General features: G+C 37.5%; 1 protein-coding gene across 1 annotated transcript in view; it reads left to right on the top strand.

Annotated features, from left to right (window-relative positions):
* The window catches only part of ANOS1 (anosmin 1), a 139,980-nt gene that overhangs the window by 118,578 nt on the left and 1,450 nt on the right, over window positions 1–19,952 (top strand). The window contains exons 11-14 of the mRNA XM_054387342.1: window positions 13,941–14,035; window positions 16,204–16,360; window positions 16,924–16,944; window positions 17,583–17,797. Coding sequence (XP_054243317.1) covers window positions 13,941–14,035; window positions 16,204–16,360; window positions 16,924–16,944; window positions 17,583–17,797 — 488 coding nt within the window. The remainder of the gene's footprint in view (window positions 1–13,940; window positions 14,036–16,203; window positions 16,361–16,923; window positions 16,945–17,582; window positions 17,798–19,952) is intronic.

The following is a 19,952-nucleotide window of genomic DNA, read 5'->3' as shown; positions in this document are numbered from 1 at the left end:
TCAAGCAGTGCAAGGTGCTTAGCAAATGCACATAATTTTTCTAGACAGAGTCATCACAAAAGCATATCGTAATTATATTAATACAATAGCTTCTTTCTGAAGGAGGAAAGTGTCTTTCACTCGCTTTCTCTGACTTAGGCCTTGGATTAGAGAAAGTCAGTACATTCCTTAGGCAGCATGAATCCCACTTTTGTAAATGGAAAGAAGATCTTGCCTGTGGCCAGATTTTTTGTCCATCCTGACTGTGTGAAACTAGAAATTATGTGCTATTTATGTGAAATAGTGGAACCAATCTAAACAAATAATTTTTAACTCCTTGGTGCTGGAGTCACAGGGTACTGTCCATTACCAAAAATGGATGTACTGTGAACCCTTTGCTTGAAAGTATTAGCTATCTGCAGTAGTCGAAGTGTGAAAATGAAACGTGAGTGTGAAAATAAAGAGTTCCTTATGTTTTTTGTATTTTTAAGTGGTTTGACAGCTAGAGACCTGAAGTTTTGAACTTCAGCTGAAAAGCATTACAAGTTACTGCCAATTTGTGTATATTCAAGATATGAAATGAGATATTTCCCAAAGACAGGAAAAAAAAGAGCTAATTGCATCAATTCTCATCAATTGCTGCAATAGTCATACATGAAAACATTAGAATGTAATTTAGCTTGATTTCTTTCCAAAGCAACATGTCACAGTAATATTTTCTAGCCCATTACTCTGCCTTCACTACTGTTTTCTTAGTGCCTGTTATTTGAGTATAATGTAACTCTTCTTGCCTAGGTATAGCTTTAGTTTCCTTCACTTTTCTTTGAATGAAATCTACAAGCATTTATGTCCTCTGTTTAAATTAAACATTTAAAGTACTTCTAGATATTTAAAATCAATATATCTGCCCCTTGGTTTTGCTTAAAAAGACAAATATTTAAAATGCATTAAGACTTGGCTTCAGGCTTCTTTCTTTATGTTTCTAGTAAATGCCAAAGCAGAAAAAAAAAAGAGAACACTGAAAGGAGGGAGAGGCAAAGAATCCTCCATTGTCTGATGAATCAACCAAACAAGAATAATGAACTAAATTAAAGGGAAGAATAAAATGCAAGCCAAAACAAACAAAGCTGCCACAAATGCTTTTAAAACCAGATCTTAGGAAAACAAAATTAACTTTCACTTAGTTCAGGGAGATAAATGAAGTGACTGTATGTGCTGACTCTTTGTTTGCAATAAGGTATTTCACATGGCAGGTTTTAAAATAAGTGAAAGCTTTCCCTATGTTATCCTATGGTCTTTTCTTGGAGAACTTGTGCCATGGAAGCTGATGAAACCCTTCAATGCCAGTTGCAGCTCTGGCTATTAATGTAAAGAACTGAGCAGCAGTTGCTTAACACAAGAGAATTATTTAGCTTCGTACTAACTGTTGCACTATGAAGATCAGTGTTTGAGCAGCTGGCCATTTTCTAATTACAGATATTTTAGCAGTAAAGTATTTGTACTTGAAGTTACAACTGTGGTCCAGATGGTTCTTTCAACAAGAAGACTGTGCTGTTAATTATAGTGAAGTATACATCAATATAGTTCCTTCACATTTCCGTGTGCATACAGAGACGTTGGCTCGGCAGAGGCTGATCATGTGGGTACATGTCACGTGCATTTGTATTTTGAGATTTAATTAGATTTATTTAGAGCTGGCCCCAAGCACAGGAATCTTTGACTAGGTTGACTCTTCAGAAATTTCACCAGCAGACATTGCAAAATGTTCCTTTTCCACATGTGCTGCAGCTGACTCAGATGCCTGTATCCTATGGGCTTCCCCAGCATCCTGCCCGGGGAAGTAATGCTGTCAGCTTTAATGTTGTGGGAAACTATTCCAGAATTAAAAGAATATCCTGTCAAAAGTATCCTCTGTGAGATTCCTGCTCCTCCCAAACTTTGTTTGACATAGGCCTAATGTAGTTCCACGAATAAGATTTTTGTTATTTCAGTACTGTTTTGTAAGATCTCTTCACCTTTTCACTGCCTGGAGAGGCTGGAAAGGGGAGCATCTAACCATCTCCAGTTGTACTTTGTAAACTGACTACAGGACTTGGATATTTGGTTTATGTCCAAATGTGACATGCTATCAATACTTAAAATGTTGCTGGTGGGAGTCCTGAGAAACAAACAAATAATACAATTTGGTAGAGCAGGTAGTGGGCAACTTCTCAAATAGGATGCAATTGATTAATGGGAAAAATACTAAAGTTTTCAAATCACATTACAACAGCAACCTCAGTGGCATCTCCCCTGCAAATGGGACAGTTTTAGGGAGCCTTTTAAAAAGCATATTTTACTGCATTTCTTCATGTTTCCACAGGAACAACAGAAAACCATTACTGAATGCCTTTCATTTGCTTCCAAACCTCCGTACCTTTCAGGGTAGGTGGTTAAAGCTCTTGGTATGGGAGATTTAGAAGCATGTCTGTCCAATGATTAGTCCCAGGAATGTAGTTGGAACTGATTCAAAGACTGCCAGGAAGTCAAATATCAGAAGCCAAATCAGAACTGCCCGTTGTGGTCCCAGAGTTCAGGCAGCACAGAAGACTTACTTTGCTTAGCAGACATCCACTGATGTGTGAAGGCAGATTGTGGCTGTACTTGACTAGTTTGGTCTAGAACATTCAGCAAACTAGTTCTAACATTTCTTATAGCTGATCCACATACTGCTTCATTTTAAAATTTACATGGTGCTTGCTGTTCACAAGCCCTCAATATGGCCTGAATTGTACTCCACAAGACCTTTAATAATTGTGAAACTCTGTTTAATTTTACTTAATTTATTCATTCAAAAAAAGTCTTCTTTTTATTCTTAAACTGATAATAGCTGAATACAAATTCAAGCTTGATTTTTTTTGAACTTACATGAAAAGAATCAAATAGAAGTGGAATTGCAAAATCACTTGCTTCATGAGTGCAGTCCAAAGATAGACCATCATTCTGCAGATGAGTCAGATTGTACATACACATCCAATATTGCATTGAGAAATCATTTATCAAGGCTTAACCCACTTCAAGGCATTGAAAAAAAAATAGTGGACACCTAATAAACACATTTTTACCTGATTTTTAATTCTTCAGGAAAAAAATGTTTCTAAACCCATTATCTTTATGGCTGTGTCTATCATATCTGTCTACTCAGTATATAGTTTTATACATTTCTTATTACTTCTTGACAGTAGTACCACCACCTATAAAGTTAATTATTTTAACAAAAAAAGAAATAATTATATATGCATATGTATATAGTGTCACTAAAATTGTCAATGGCAACATGTTAGGCAACCTGAAGGATCAATTGTAAGCTTTTTACTGTCCAATTCTTCCTCTCTGTTCCCCAAACTGTATCACTGGGTCACATTCAGTCAAAGCTTTGTCTTATATGTTTACACTATCATACCTGAAATAATCTTACCATTCCCACTGTGAGTAAAAAGATAGTGAGGTTCTGCTGTTTAGCAAGATACCTTTCCTCAGCTATGGGTGCTCAGGAGTGCTCTCTTGGCCTGCCAAAGTTCTAAGTAAAGTATTTAGCTTATGATCCAGGGAAGGTTATGCTATCAGCAGCAAGTTACAACGCTTATAGTGAAGACTGTTTAAATTAATGAGTGTCCTCTAGTAAACTGTGTTGATTTTCCTTCATGTGCCTCCTTATTGCTCATATTGTTTAATTAGCCTAGTTTATAAGCTGACCATTAAAATAGTTGCATAAATGCTACAAACAGGGAAGGAAACTGGACTGTTTGAATGACTCGCTAGAGTTGAGGCAAAGATGCAAAAAAAAGAGTATCTGACACTGAAATTATAACCTAAATTGAATGTTGTCACATGCGTGCAGCTGATGAATAAGGAATTCTTACCAGTTCCTTTTACTCCTGTGGCCATAAACTGAAGATAAAAACCTTCATGGTAGCATAGACCAAAGGTTCTTGTCAGTGGCCAAAAGCAAACCCAAACGAACAGGAAAATATGGCAAGCATGTAATGATACTTCAGCAGATTATTGTCCCAGCTTCAGACAGCTTCTGGTTCATGGTGTTTCCTGAGCCCAGTGTGAGTTTGTTGCATTTTTTTACTTTTGATGCGTTTCTATTTCATGATAATATCCAAAGTTTAGGCATCTTAAATATCCTGGGTTATGGAGTTCCAGAGGATTAAGTACTTGTCGTATGAAGAACCATGTTTATTATTTGTTTTGAAGCCACTACTATCTTCATTTGAATACTAATGCTTCACACTGAAGACTCAGAAGACAGTTCACTCTGCTTTTATGCACATGATTTTATAGACATTTAACCTGGGTTTGTTCTGATCTTTTTCTCATAGACTCAGTAGTCTTAAACTGAATATTTAGAAACTGAATATTAATACTTTTAACTTAATGAATAACAGAGCAACATCCTAATATAGAATATAATGATGCATACAATGAAATTCCAGTTTGTCAGCTTGGTGGAGCGTTGTCTATGGTACAAACCCACCCATATGGCTTTTGCATAGGGTATATGAGACAGGAGAGTAGCAGATGCATCTCTGCATCTCCTCACACTGTGGAGTTAAGGGTGAACTGAGTCTGTATTTTACCTCTGGAATTGGGAAGTACTCTCAGAATATTACCTTCAGTACAGCTTAAGTATGTTCAGATTTGTCGAAGTTACACAGAAGGCTAAGGTTAATGATAGAGTACCTAGTGACGTTGTCAATAGATATATAACCATAGTGAGCCTTGGACTTGTTTGGGGGCGGGTTGTTTTCATAGAATGATAGAATCAACAAGGTTGGAAAAGACCTCAGAGATCATCAAGTCCAACCTATCACCCAGTACCTCAGGACTAACTAAACCATGTCTTCAGGTGCCACGCCCAATCCTTTTCTGAACACCTCCAGGGACGGTGACTACACCACCTCCCTGGGCAGCACATTCCAATGGCAGATCACTCTTTCTGTGTGTTTTGTTTTGTTTCTTTTCCATTAAATGCAGTTTTTGGATGTGTAGACACCTTTGAAAACCTGACTATGAGAGGAGAACGTAGAAACCTTCTATTCAGGCTGCAAGCAGCTCTTTTGAGACTTGGAACTTACAAGAAGCAAATTTCCTTGTAATAGAAAACCAGAATGAGATATTGTTGAACTCACTTCATACAGGATGTTGTGTGTGGGAAAAGGAGTGAGGGTAGAGGTAATCTGTTTTAGAGAGGATCCTAAAATTAAATTCATGAATATAAACATCTTTAAACCTTGAGGCTTCCCAGGTCCAGATACAGACAGAAATACTGAGGCTCATGCCTGTCTTTAAATTACACGCTAATTATTAATATGATTTTCAGAAAGGCATATAATTTTATTATACAAGAATGTGTTCTATAGAAAGAAAGTTTGTTTTAAATGGCATAATGTGAGAAACACAATCTATGATTTTGCTTATATGCCATGTAAGATCAGGAAACAGTATCGTTTACCTTGTTAGAAAGTGTTTATTGAATGAAGTTTAAATATCAGCTGAGGGTTTTGGTGTTTATTTTAATCATACTGCTTGAACAGGTGATTATTAAAAAGTTCTTTTTCTCAGAGGTGTCATGAATACCAGAAATTCATAACCAAACCTTTAACACTTTGGGGTTGGTTTTTTTTCCTTTTACAGTGGGATGAATCAATGCACAGGCAGCTAAAGAGCCAGAGCTGTTTTAATTTATTTTTTTTTAAGACAGCTTCTCTAAAATGCCAGAGACAGAACACATGGACAACACAGTTTTTGCAAGGAAGAGTGCAGAGGGGCTCACAATGTGGTAGCATATCAATGCAGCATTTTGTCAGTAATTGAAGGTAAAGTGTACTTACCTATGTGTACTAAGATTGATAATTCACTTTGCATTTGCTAAACTACCGTAAGTAAAGTAACGTTTGTTATTCTGTCATTATTTCCTGTCCTATCATTAATTTCAGAATTCAAATGTTGGCAAGAAATACCATCATTCAGAGAGTCATAGGGCGGTTTGTGAAGCAATATGTGAAGAAATAAAGAAGTGCTGTGATCAAGTACTGAGTGAGATCATATTTTGCATGATCTGTAATATTCTGAAGTATTCCTTCCCAAGCCATTCTTCAAGTCATGCTGTCATTACAATGCAATAAATACCATGTCAACCACTTTAGACTAATTGTGTCCTTAAAACTGAAGCAACTAGCAGTAAATAATACTGTTTCTTGGATTCATTTGAATTTTGCACATATTTAAACATTCCCTGCATATTTTTCAGCATCCTTTCAGCAACAGAGTTTTAGCAGAAAAATTTTATGTTTATGGAAACTTGCATGTTGTAGAACTCTGTATTGACATGGAGAGGGGTAGTGGCTGATAACAGTTGAATGCAAGCCTTAGGCAGCAGAAAAAGCTTCATTATGTTCTATCTCAAGTATTTGCATAGTAGTTCTTGGGGTGGAATTACATACAGACATTATGCTGCAGATCAAACACCGCTGCTCATCCGTCTTCCAGAATGGCGAGTTAGCAGCACCGCACTGCTGAATTGGATCTGCAGATCTAAAGGTGTGTTATCAGTTGCATACTAGGAGAAGACATGACAGGAACATTTCTTCAGGAAGTCTTTGACTTGTACACATCTTTGTGCACTTTAGAGATGTTAAAGTGCACTTTAGAGATGTTAAAATGTTTTTCTTTATGCAAGTCTTCATACATTTCACCATTTGCCATTGTTACATTTACCGTAGCATAGCTTCACAATTCAATACAATGAGATACATAATTTTTGTCTGTGTTGTTTGACACAGGACTTAGGGAGCTCCCCAAAATCATAATATGACCTTTCTGTATAAACAGTTAGAGACATCCTGAGACATCCTGTGCCCTGAGCAGATTCTTCCCTGTGCTACGATATTAAGTAAAAAAATCATTGCCGCTTCCTGTAGCCTATTTTTAGAGTGGTAATGCTGCGAGATACATGATCCAAAAAAGAAATTGCTTATTTTTTCCTTCATTTCCTTCTTCCTATTCATCTAAGACAATCAAAGTAATTTTCAAGACCATCTTTTAAGTATAGTGTGTATGGTCATTAGCATCTGGATCATGGTGGATACAAAACTTTCTGGTCTGATCCATTAGCTACTTTTAACTGCTGAAGTCAGTGCTACTGTTCATATGCTTAAGTGCTTTGTTGAATTAGGGCCAGAGTGCTCAGAAGCTTGTAAGATCAGCCTCCCAATAAGAGAAGAAAAACAAAAACCTTGTGCAAGTCACAAATAATAATTGCAGTTTGCTGTGTGAAATATCAGATTTAATGATAGATAATGAAACCAAATGCTTAGCTACATATAGAACAAATTCTGGTAGTTTTTGTACTGAATAGCTTCACAGGAATTTCAGTCTCCTTATGACATTCTGTTTGAAGAAAAGTTAGGTTTGGATGAAGACGGCAGATTGATCTATGGCTAATCATCTTCCAAACTTTGATAACAATTGCTTTTGACATACAGCTTGCATGTACAAAGGCTTGTAGTGATAGGATGAGAGTCAGTGGCTTCAAACTAGAGAGGAGCAGATTTAGATTGGATGCTGGGAACCGTTTCTTTACCGTGAGGGTAGTGGAATGCTGGAACAGGTTGCCTGGGGAGGTGGTTGGGGCCGCATCCCTGGAGGTAATCAAAATGAGGCTCAACAGGGCTCTGTGCAGCCTGATCCAGTTGAGGATGCCCCTACTTACTGCAGAGGGGGTTGGACTAGATGACCTTTGGAGGTATCTTCCAACCCAGACCATTCTATGATTCTATATTGATTATATGGATATATTTTGGAAGGAGAAAGTTGACAGATAACTTGATGAAAAGTACAGAATACCATTTCCTCTTTACTGAAGTACTCATTTGACATATACTTGTTATTTATATTAAATGAATACTTCTAGGCTGCAAGGTAAAGGTTTTCATATAAGTATGTCCTATTTTACGGTCTACTTTTTTTTTTTTTAATTATTATTCCTGTATTTTATTCTAACAGGAAAATCTCGGGGACTGCTTGTTAATTACTTTGCTGTCACAATACAGAAATCAGCTTGATGTCATTGTGTTTATTGATGCCAGACATTTTATTGTAATTAAACCTTAATTTGAGCTGCTGTTTTTGAGCAAGCTTGCTCTCAAATCTTGTTTTTCAGCAAATCTTATTTGATTATTTTTTAATAAGTTTTTGTAATTTGGTAGCCTGCATATTAGTGGTGTCACAGCTGGCATTAATTGGAATTTTTATACAAAATTGTGGAGACACATCATCCAACAACCACCCATCAAACAGAATAATATACAGCTCTCTACCTGAAATGCTTTTACATCAGAGATTGTTGTCATTATCACCACTTGACTGGGTGGAACAGGGGTAAGGAGCCATGAAGTACTTTGACTAAAGCCCTTTGGCAAGCCACGTGCTGAACTAGCCCCAGTTCCCAATATAGTCTGCTGCAATTTCCTTGCTGTGGATCACAGAAATAAAATACAAATAAATACATACCTCTTTAAATCTATTTACCTGGTTTCATAGTAAGTGATAGTAAGTTGTTCTCATTGGGTTGTGAGAACAAACTTCACCACTGTTCCTACCCATGCTATGTCAGTTTTCTAGCTATGAAGCAGGCTTCAGTTCCTCATTATTGTCAAGTTGGCACCCTTCTGCAACAAATGTAAAATAAAGCAGAAAAAAAATGAATTTGAGGCAAAGAAAGGAGCTGACTGCAGTCATGTGGTAGAAAAAAAGAAATCCCATTAGATGAAATTTTTCATAGAGCTGACAGTAATGGAACTGTACAGTAGTAGAAAAGAAATGTGGAAGATGTTGGCAAGGATGAGGAAGAGAGAGCACTTTTCTATTTCATTTATTTTCAATAAGCAGTAGAACCGTTTAAAGCAGAAAATCCAGGTAGGAAAAGTTGCAGTTACCTGGCATTGTGTTGGGTGATTTTTTCTGAACGGTTCTCAGAGCTTCATATTCTGTGGGGAAATATGACATTTAGCAATATAGAATGTAAGCCTGGGGTATTCCTGTTAACTGTCATGCAGCCATGGCTGAGGATATGTTGCAGTACTTTAAGCGGAACTTTACAGTCTAAGATACCTAACTTTTGATTGTGAAGCTGAACTTATCAAAGTTGCAAAAAAAAGTATTTAGCATTGGCATTTGGAGTTGCTTTTACAGCTTGAAGCTACAGAGTAAATGTGCATTCCCCCTCCCCGCCCCCCTGCTTATTTTTATTAAAATGGAACTAAAAAGTTATGGTTAGGGAGGGGGAGAAAAAAGATAAATCTGGTGAAGAATGTCTTCCTAAACACAATCAATAGATAGCTTTGTGGAGATGCTCATGAAATGCATTTTTGGGTGAAACGTGAGGGAGGAAATCAAACCAGATATCTTTTGAACATGATGTAGAGCATCCTCTGATTAATAAATTTTGTAGTTAGAGATTTATGATTTCTGCATACCTTTGTTCTGCAAAAGAACTAAGCATATATAGAATTTTAAGAGTATGCTTTTGTGATGCCTGTATAGAAATGTTTTATTAAGTCTAGGAACTTATTTTATATGTTAGAAAATTTACTTTAAAAATCACAGCCAAAATAATTGTTAGCGATAGTTTATTTGAACAGGTTAGTTGAGTGCAGCTAGCTGAGAGCTCTAAAAATCTTTGGTTTGGACAGATGGAGGTCATTTACATATCAGTAACTTTAAGAGATTTTGAAAGGGATTTTCCTGGTTTGCTTTTATTTTATTTATTTTTATTTTAATTACAGAAACTTGTTTGAATAAGTTATCTGCTGTAAGTCCCATAAGGAGTTCTTTCTTAAGTGACTATTCTGTTGACTGATTTCACAAGCTTAGAGCTGGTCAAATAGAGTGCTAGCACTTAGTATGTCCTTCAAGTTCAGTGTTTCTATACAAATTTTTGAGTTCTGGGAAATGTGAATGCTTGCTGTTTGTGCAAGCATCAGCCTTTTTAGTGTCAAACAGTATACATTATGAGAGAAATGAAGATATAAAGCTTTATAAAGACTCCTAATTGTGAGTACAGAATCAAGAAAACTCCAAACTATCAAGAAGGAGATGGATTATACACACAGAATAAAGGGATTTATACTGTAGTATCTGAAATATCAAGGAACCAGAGTGAAGGACTCTTGTCAGGTTCTTTCCAGTGTTATGTATCTATTCTAGAAAGGGTAGCAAAGCTTTCTGATAAAGCTGGACACAACAGTCAGACGCATTAGATTCTGGATATTCTCTTAATACTAACTGCTCAAATGACCTAGACTTATGTAAAGCATTTTGCACTGTCCTGCATGACATCCTGGTCACCAAATTGGTAAAGCATGGAGTTGAGGGATGGACCACTCACTAAAAAAATGAATTGTATGGATGGGTGCACTCACAGAGTTGTCCAAATGGAGCAGTGAAAAGCAGTGTCCCTCAGGGGTCACTACAGGGACCAGTGCTGTTTAACATCTTTGTCAGTGATAGGGACAGTGGGACTGAGTGCACCTTTAGCAAGTTTGTGGATGACACCAAGCCGTGGTCCAACTGGCACACTGGAGGGAAGGAATGCCATCTGGATGGACTTGGACAGGCTTGAAGGGGTGGGCCCAAGCCAACCTCATGAGGTTCATCAGGGCTGAGTGCAAGGTCCTGCACCTGTGTTGGGGCAATCCCAAGCACAAATATAGACTGAGAGAGGAATGGCTGGAGAGCAGTCTTGAGGAAAAGATCTTGCACGCATCAGTTCGTGAACTGATGTGGGTCAGTTTATGAGCTCAACATGAGCTGGCAATGTGCACTTGCAGCCCAGAAGGCCAACCATATCCTGGCCTGCATCAAAAGAATTGTGATCAGCAGGACAAGGGAGGTGATTCTTCACCTGTACTTTGCTCTCATGAGACCCCACCTGGAGTACTGTGTCAGTTCTGGTGTCTCCACCATAAGAAGGAGATTGAACTGCTGGATTGGGTCCAGAGGAGGGCCAAAAAGATGGAGAGCTGGAGCACCTCACCTATGAGGACAGCCTACGAGAGCTGGAGTTGTTCAGCCTGGAGAAAAGAAGGCTCCGGGGAGACCATTTAGTGGCCCTCCAGTACCTGAAAGGGGCCTACAAGAAAGTCGGGAAGGGATTTTTTACAAGGGCTTGTGACAGGATGAGAGGGAATGGATTGAAGCTTGAGAAGGGCAGATTAGACTGGATATTAGGAAGAAATTCTTTTCAGTAAAGGTGGTGAGACGATGGAACAGGTTGCCCAGGGAGATCATGCTTTAATCACAAAATGTCCCAGCTTTCCCTATTAAAAAAATAATCTTCTCAGGTTGGAGGTACTTCCTTATTACAATATTTCAGTTTTGCAGCCCAGATTATTCAGGCTTTAAATATTTTAAAAGCTTAAATATTTTAAAAGGAGAAAACGGGGCTTATTGTTTTAAATTGTTTTTGACAAAAAGAAATTGACATGCCTATATTCAAAACTTTTCGATAACAGCAATCACAAAAGTGGAATTGAGGATTGAAGTTTTAGTCTTGAAAACAACAGTTTAGGGAAGTCAAAAGGCCTGTTTAAATATAAAGTTCTGGGTAAACTTGGCTAGTGCTGTCCTGACAGTTTCCAGTTTATTCCAGATGATGTATGTAAAAATGTTTTTGAAGTAACTTTTAATTACATACTCATGGAATAGAGAGAAAATCCTGTCTTCAGTATAGGTTGTTACTAGAATATCAGACATGAGCACTATTGAATACAAAATTCATTTGTTTGTTTTGTTTAAATAAAACATGAAATTATGTTTATTGAATGCCTTCATCCCATGTTTACAGTCCAAGTTGATAGGAAGTGAAATAACAATTTTTTAAACCTCTTTCTGATTTTCTAGCTCAAATAGAGAAACCATAGCTGTTTGTGAATGGGTTGCTAAGAGTTTCCTAGTGCAGGCAAGAAAAATTAGAAAGAAAGAAAAGAACTGACTAAGAACAGTAGCTCACATAAGGAATGGAGCTAGAGCTGCAATAAAATCCAAACAGAATTCTACTGTGCCAGGAGCTAGAAATACCAAACATCTTGGCTTGCAACCTGTTTAATTTAATTTCTGAACAGAGGCTTACTAAACCTCTCCACTGATATGTTTGATATATCTGGATGCTGTACTGTTGATGCTTGGGATTTATCTTTTTCCATTTGCCCCTGTAGTGATATTCAGTGATCTACCTGAGGTAAGGATCTTACCCAATTCTTGATATCTGGATAATGGCAAGACTTAATTCATTTGGATAATCTCTCCCAAGTAGGGAGTGATGTATTTACGGATTGCAAGTGAAAGTCATTATAAGTGAAAAGAGTCAGTTTTGTAGCTTTGCAAAGAGCAATCTGCCCTACATAGAGATAATTTAATAGTTTAAAACAAAAAGTTTTGATTATCAGATAATATGCAATTAATAAGATGGTTAATTGGAACAGACATTTCATTATTAATATAGCATGAATAATATGACAGCATGAAATTTTCATGTCCTGAGAAGCAAAGTGTTTTGTTTGTTTGTCCCAAGAGAGAGGTGCAAGCAGGTGATAGGCTGCTGAGCAAACTAGAATAGGTGAAATGAGACAAAACCTACTTACAAATACAGTGTGAGTTTGTGTCTTCATCCAATAGTCACATCAAGTGGGAAAGCCCAACAATGAAGAGGCAAGTGAAAGTACATCCATTTCTTTCTTTAGTTTTAAATGAGAGGGGAAAATCACAAGGCAGCAAGTTACTTCTTTTATAATTTTCTTCTTGGAAAAAAATGTTCTTTTCAAAGAAATCAGATAAATGGGATATGTATTGTTATGAAGACAGCTACTACAAAAATCTATTTCAAAAAATCTATTTAAAAAAAAAATAATTTTTGACCAGAATGCAAGTTTCAGATGCTACCTTATTTTTTACAGTCCTTTACCTATAGTTTACAGTCCTTCCCTTCTGCATCCAAACTGCTCATAGCAGTCTAATGTTAGATCAGCCCTCAAGGCATCAAAGGTATTTGTTTTCCCTCCTGAAACCCACAATCAGGCACTTGGCATTAGAAGCTGTGTTAGAGCAATCTAATTAATAATAACAGACTTAAGTTGCACCCCCTGGAGGAGAACTAAATCCAGAAACATGACAGGATGTATTTACACAACCTGGTGAGTTTTTCTTCTTTTGTCTAGTTCTTCATTACCCTTTCTTTCACTTCCTTATGCAATCTGTATTAGAAAAGAGAATAGAAGAGCTGGAAATTGGTTGAACGCTTCTACGATTGATACTGCAGCTACTGTTGTCATTTCTATAAATGGGAGCAAAGTCAAGCCCTTTATATTACTAAGAGTGAAGACTAGAATTTTATTTGGACAGATGCTGAAGAGGTCTTAAATTGTATTCTAAAAGGCAAAAGATCAGGCATTTACAGACATTTTTGCATATCTTCAGGCACAAATTTCTCCAGTACTGCCAGGCAGTAGTATTGCAACACTCAATATAAACAGTCACAGGCTGTTGACACAAAGTCACTTCTATCATTTGCAAGATGGTTTGAAGTAGCAACATTGAGATATTTTTTTTAATGCTCAATTCAAGTGCTTGATTTTTAAAAAAATGCAAGCAGTACATATTTATGTATACAAAATGCAAATTCACTAATTTTAGTTATTTCCAATGGATGATACAGGGATTAAATTACATAAGTGATTAATATTGTTTCCATACTGGTGAAATATGCATAGGAACAAGTGAGAAACTACCAGCTCTGAAATATATAAAACTCCTGGTTTTATCCAGAGAAACCAGAAAAGTTAAAATGGTGAAAGGATAATATGTAATATTATGTAATATGTAATATGTGTCTTTTCCTCTCTTTTTATATCATTTAGATATCAGCATGAATCAATTCCAAGTCCATTGGTTACTGGAGTCCTGTGCACATAATGACACCAAAGGACTTGGGAAAGCAACTGAGCTGACTTATGTAAGTCTCCATTCATCCTCCTGATTTGACTTGTAAACAGCAAGAAAAAGGATCATTCTGTAGCATAATACCATATTCTTTATAACATGTTTCACAGATAAGTAGGAATGTTTCTTTTTTATGTTTCTCTTTGGCAATACATAAAAATTATACCTCTGGACTGGTTTGGGCTTTAGTTGTTTGGGTGTTTTAAATCCACACTAGGCTAAAATCTTATCCCTTTTGTCTATGTTACTCAGGAAACAAGAGCAGGCAAACAAAATTCCTAGCAAAGTACTTACATAGTTCTAAAGCACATAGAACATACAGCTTTATCTATAATTAGTACTGTAGGACTCTAGCACAGTGCAAATAATGAGCAATATTGTATTGTAGACAAGGAGGTGGGTTGTGAAACTACTGAGGAGAATAGTAGAATAAGAAAAAAAACGAGTTGAAAAATACTGTATGTTAAATCGGGAAGTCGGACAGATATTAGATAAAGAGAGGAACTCTATGTACATACATGTCAGCCCAAATACATGTTGCAGTGGCAGTTCTTTGTGCTCAATTTGTTAGCAATCTAATGTCATCCATCTCTGTAACACGTTATGAGAACAACACAGCGATATGATCAGTGCATCACGGTTGATTTAGTGGGTTATGGAGAATAGGAGAAATCACAATTCACCTTTCCTTCTTACCCTGACCTATACTACCAGATCAATTCGGTGGAGTAAATGGCATGTAAAACCAGAGCAAATCCAAAGACATAATTTCTCATAGGGGAGGCTGTAAGCTTGTAAGATTCACTGTTTTGTGGGGTCAGCAAAACAAATATTAAAGGTGTATAAAAAAAATTGTGACATAATGTTATGGTCAGTTGCAATATTTCAAGTTATACACACTAAAAACTGGAGAAAGTTAGCATTTAAGAAGTTTATTTTCACCAAATGTAAGGAAAGACTGTACATCTGCCCAAATGGGTTGTGGGATTAGTTAATTTATTTTTTATGGCAATCATTTTATGGCAATTAGTCCAATCTGCTTTGGGAAATTCTGTGTTTCTTTGGAAAAAAAAAAGACAATTACAAGCAAAGAGAAGAAGCTGGAAGCTATATAAAATTTGGTACTGGATCCGATAGGTCAAAGTGGAGGTCAGAGGCATTACATTTCCTGTGTTGGGAGTTTAGGCCCTGTCACAATTTTAGGGAGCTGTCAAGAAGGTTAGACCACTCTCCCAGAAAGTGGAAGGTAAGGAGTCAAGTCCCATTCTATGTCAAGCCAAGCCCAATCTCTATGTGCCATTGAAAATGACCTTCCAAGTTAAGGTTAGACTAAACCAATTTGGGATTAGAAAAGAAGAAGAAGTTATGCAGAAGAACACTGGAAATTAATGAAAAGGGAAGTAAAAGGGAAAGAAAAGGGAAGTAAAGCGTAAAAGGCAGTGAAAGACTTTTGACCTTATTGGACATCTTTCCAGAAAAAAAAAAAAAAGTTACAAAACCAAAAACAAGCAACAGAAAAATGTGTTTTTCTTGTATAAAGCTTTCAGGTTGTAAGTTTCAGAACTTCTTTAGGCAACAGTAAGAATTTAGAAGGACAATTACATTTTGTGTAAAGCTTTCTTCTTCAGTCATTGTCTTCAGACATTGTCTGTGCTTTGTAATTTAGCTGTGGAGCTTTTCTTCCTAATAAGAAGATACAAGTAGCTAATGTACTAAAGTGGAAAAAAATGAATCCATAATGCCATGCTGGACTTCGAATGCACTTTAAAAAAGTTAAATACAGAAGAAGGCTGTCATTTACAGCAGCTTAACTTCACTTATTACAGTTATTTAATTCCATTAGTATTTACATCCTCACATTGCTACCCCCTCTGCCATCATGTCAGAGAGGCTGTTCTAAATATTAGAAGCCAGTTGCTTTGATGCAGCATGGGGAAGGAACTGCACAGAATTGAAGGACATATCCAAATACAGTGCTAATATGTTGTACTACTGAAAATAATTATAACATAAGCAATGTTTGCTTTGTTCCCTGAGTAAAAGCTATTTTGGCGTGTGTTAAGTATAACAGGAAATCTTTTATTGGAGAGAACTTTTAATCTTCTGCCAAACTTACTTTTCAATTTTTTTTTCCTAGAGGTCTATATGCAGCATGTAATCTTTTTGTTTTTCTTGTTGTAGGAAAACTACATGATTCTGAAGGACTTGTCATTTTCCTGCAAATATAAAGTGACTGTTTTGCCTGCAAAATCTAAAGGTCGATTTAAGGCTGAGAGTACTTTCTTTGTTACCCCACCTTGCTCTGTGTTTAAAGAAAAAAGCCACAAGCACATTAATTGTCCTGCTGAAGGAGGTGAGGCATGATCTGGAGAACTAGGCAAATAGTTTCAAATTCATTTATAATCCTCCCCCAAAAGAAGTCTTTAGAAGCAGATCTAAAATGGGAAATGAAAGATTCAGAAGAAATATAAATATGACTAATGCAAAATCAAATAAAATACAGAACAGTATAGATTTTGGCAGTATATTTCTGTTTAATCAATTAGGTGATAATTTTAGTGGACTGCTTATAAACATATGACAACATTTGTCGTTGCACAGTTTTTATTTTTGTAAGGAGGAACAGCTTCCCAGTTATTTATTATAATGATGGATGAAAATTGTAAACATAATTATACTGGCATGACCCATCTTTTGAACGTTTTGCTGCTGATGCAAGCTGCTTTTTTAGTTTGATTTTGCTTACATTAATTCTGTCCTCAAATAACAATTAAAGGTGCTCATGCCTTTTGCAGCATTGCTACAATGTTTGGTATTTGTAGAGTGGAATGGGAACGGCAGAATTATGGGCCTCTGGGGTTGGCTAGTCCAGCCACACACTTGAAGCAGGACTGTTGCCAGCACTAGGTGAGGTCAGCCATGGTGCTGTACAGTCGAGTCTGGAAACCTTTCTCTTCAGTTAGAGGGTGGCCCTCTCACTTTGAGTCCCTTCTGTCCCCAAGAGTACTCCTGTGCTCCTGTGTCACCTCAGAGTCCTGCTGGTCATCATTGCCATTTCCTCACTGTCCCTCCTGACAGTTTCCAGCAATGCAGCCTCCCTGGGCAACTGCAGCTCAGGCATATGTTTTCTGTAATCAGAGTTCCTCTATTAACTTGTACTACAGTTTTAGAGCATGAAAATTTACTTTTTAACTGTATCATGGAGTTCTGTGCTCTCCTGTGTGTTTTCTTGTCATCTCAAAACTGAAATTTTGACCTCAGGTTTCCTGAAATAGAGGAGCAGGAGGACAGCTGCCTATGAGTGACACACATATTTACATGGCATAGGCTTTCTTTTCTGTCACCTGCAGCTGACAGAATTTGATTTGAACTTTGAATTTGGCCAAAATGCCAAATATTTAAGACAGGCATTGTTAGCACTGAAAATGCAGTTAGGAAACTGACAGGACCATGGGTAACACCAGGAAGAGAGCTCTGTCTGACCTTGATTTGTGGAATTAAATGAATGTTATCTTTCAAAGTTTAGCTTATCTTTTTGCTTTCCAAATTTATAGTGCCAGTTCTACCCAAAGTGTTGGCCAAACCCGAGAATCTATCTGCGTCTTTCATTGTTCAGGAAGGTAACATCACTGGTCATTTTTCCTGGAAGATATCTAAGGCTGACATTCACCAGCCCATGACAGGGTTTCAAGTCACCTGGGCAGAAGTAACCACAGAAAGCCGGCAGAACAGCTTACCCAACAGCATCATTTCACAGTCACAGATACTGCCAGCAGTAAGTTGTTTGTTACTTTCCTTTGCTATTGGCTTCATGAGTCTTCCTATACATGGCCTGTTTTTAATGTTTAGCACTGGTGCAGATATCACACATAGCATTCTCTGGCTCTGCAGGCAAGTTTGAACAGGATGTACTTCATTTTTCCTCCATGCTGGTGATACAAAGCACAACTACTCTTCTTGATGACACACCAAACGTTTTAATGTACACAATTGTCAAATTAGCAGTCATTGTCTGAGAAATGCCTGAGAAGGGAGAAAAAGGTCATCTGTGTGTAAACAGATATTTTTTAATTTCTTTTGGTGATCAGCCTGCTCACCTTGGTGGTTATTACAGTTTTACTAATTATTTGGTGTCCAAGTCAATGATTTAGGAGAATTTTGTCTTCCTTTGAATCATAGAATCATAGAATGGCTTGAGCTGGAAGGGACCTTAAAGATAATTTAGTTCCAGCGCCCCTGCCGTGGGCAGGGACATCTTCCATTAGACCAGGTTGCTTAAAGCCTCATCCAGCCTGGTCTTAAACACTTCCAGGGATGAGGCATCCACAGCTTCTCTGTCAACCTGTTGAGTCACTCACTGTTGTAAGAAAAATAAAAATCACTTCCCCCTCTTCCAATATTCACCATTGTACAATGGAGAAATAATTTAAAGGAGAACTAGATTTCACTGTTCATTGCAAGTGCAAAAATTCACAATTAGAATTCTTCCTCCTGTCCTTTAAGATTGCCTTTGTATTTCAGCTCCTCATCTGGCAGAGGCAGGTGGAGGAGCACTGCATTCAAGCTCTGCTTCTAGGTCTGCCAAAGCCAACAGTATCTGACCTTGATCCAAAGTCTGCTAACAACATTGAGAGTCTTTCTATTCACCTCAGGGAAGTGGATGACGGCAATTGTGTCTAGAGCAGAACTGTTTGATGATCTGTTCATGACATTTGTTTCATCAAAAAATGCATAAAGTGCTTTGCTGGACACATCTTACCTTCAGTGCATTTTCCACAAATCCAAGACAAGGTTCGCACCATTCTGTCTTAATTCCTAGCAGCTTGCCCTAGGGCTAGAGCATCAGTTGCAAAGTCTGTTTTTCTGTGGGACAACGACAAAGTTGACTGTGCATGCTCTAAAACTATGGGGCAAGTTATCATGCAGCTTGTAGAGCTCTTTTGTTTCAGCTTAGTACAGGCTGGGTGTGAACCACACCAATTCACTCAAAGTTCAATCTAGAGTCCGGAACAGGAGCATAGTGCAGACACAGCCTTGGTCTCCTCATCAAGGGCTACCTTGAAGTGGTTACTCAGTCACAGACCATTGGCTGCAAACAGCCACTTTAGCAAAGTTATGACCACATGGTATTAATTTTCACTTTGGTTGTCTTCTCTATTTTTAGGAGCAGGCGTATGTTTTATTCAGAAATTTTACTGCTTTTTGATCCAGTTAGGTCTCAAATATATATAAAGTTTTATTTAAAACACTTCTTTCCATCTTTGTTTTCCTCTGGATTTGCTACTGTAGAGCCTGGAGATTCCTTTTGCATTGCTGTGTGACCTGTGCTAGATTCTATGGTTCTGCTCTGGCAGGGGGGTTGAACTCGATGATCTCCAGAGGTCCCTTTCAACCCCTTAACATCCTGTGAACTGTGAACCTGTAATTGTCTGTCACTGTATATATATGTCTATTTATAGCAGCTTGAAGAAAATTGACTTGAAATAGTATCTCCTACCTCCCAGAAACCACCAGAATATAGGATATTATACAGTGAGAATCATTAACTAATTCTTGGGAGCTTCTGACTGATAAAAATTTCGTATTTACACAACCAGGGCTGAAATGCACAGGTCCCAGCAGCCAGAGGAGTGCCTGAACAAGCAGAGTGATGTATGAGCACAATGTATGCACTCCACATATCTACACTCTCTATCTCCTAACTGTTCAGTGTTTTATATGAGATGAAAAAGGTTCAGCAGGGTCTATTCACAGAATACATGTGAATTTGGCAGTAAAAGTACACATTTCTCCCCCACTTTTCTCTCTCTGCTTTACTGTGTGCTCTGGCAGAAAGCACAAGTTACTAGTTATTACCACAGATCACTTGTGGCCCCCTCATGGTGCTGGGTGCAGTACCAACTCGAAGAACTTGCCCTGCAAATTCCTTT

This window comes from Indicator indicator, chromosome 1, assembly GCF_027791375.1.
Source record: "Indicator indicator isolate 239-I01 chromosome 1, UM_Iind_1.1, whole genome shotgun sequence".
In the NCBI taxonomy this organism is placed as follows: domain Eukaryota; kingdom Metazoa; phylum Chordata; class Aves; order Piciformes; family Indicatoridae; genus Indicator; species Indicator indicator.
This window is presented reverse-complemented; position numbering and strand designations above follow the sequence as displayed.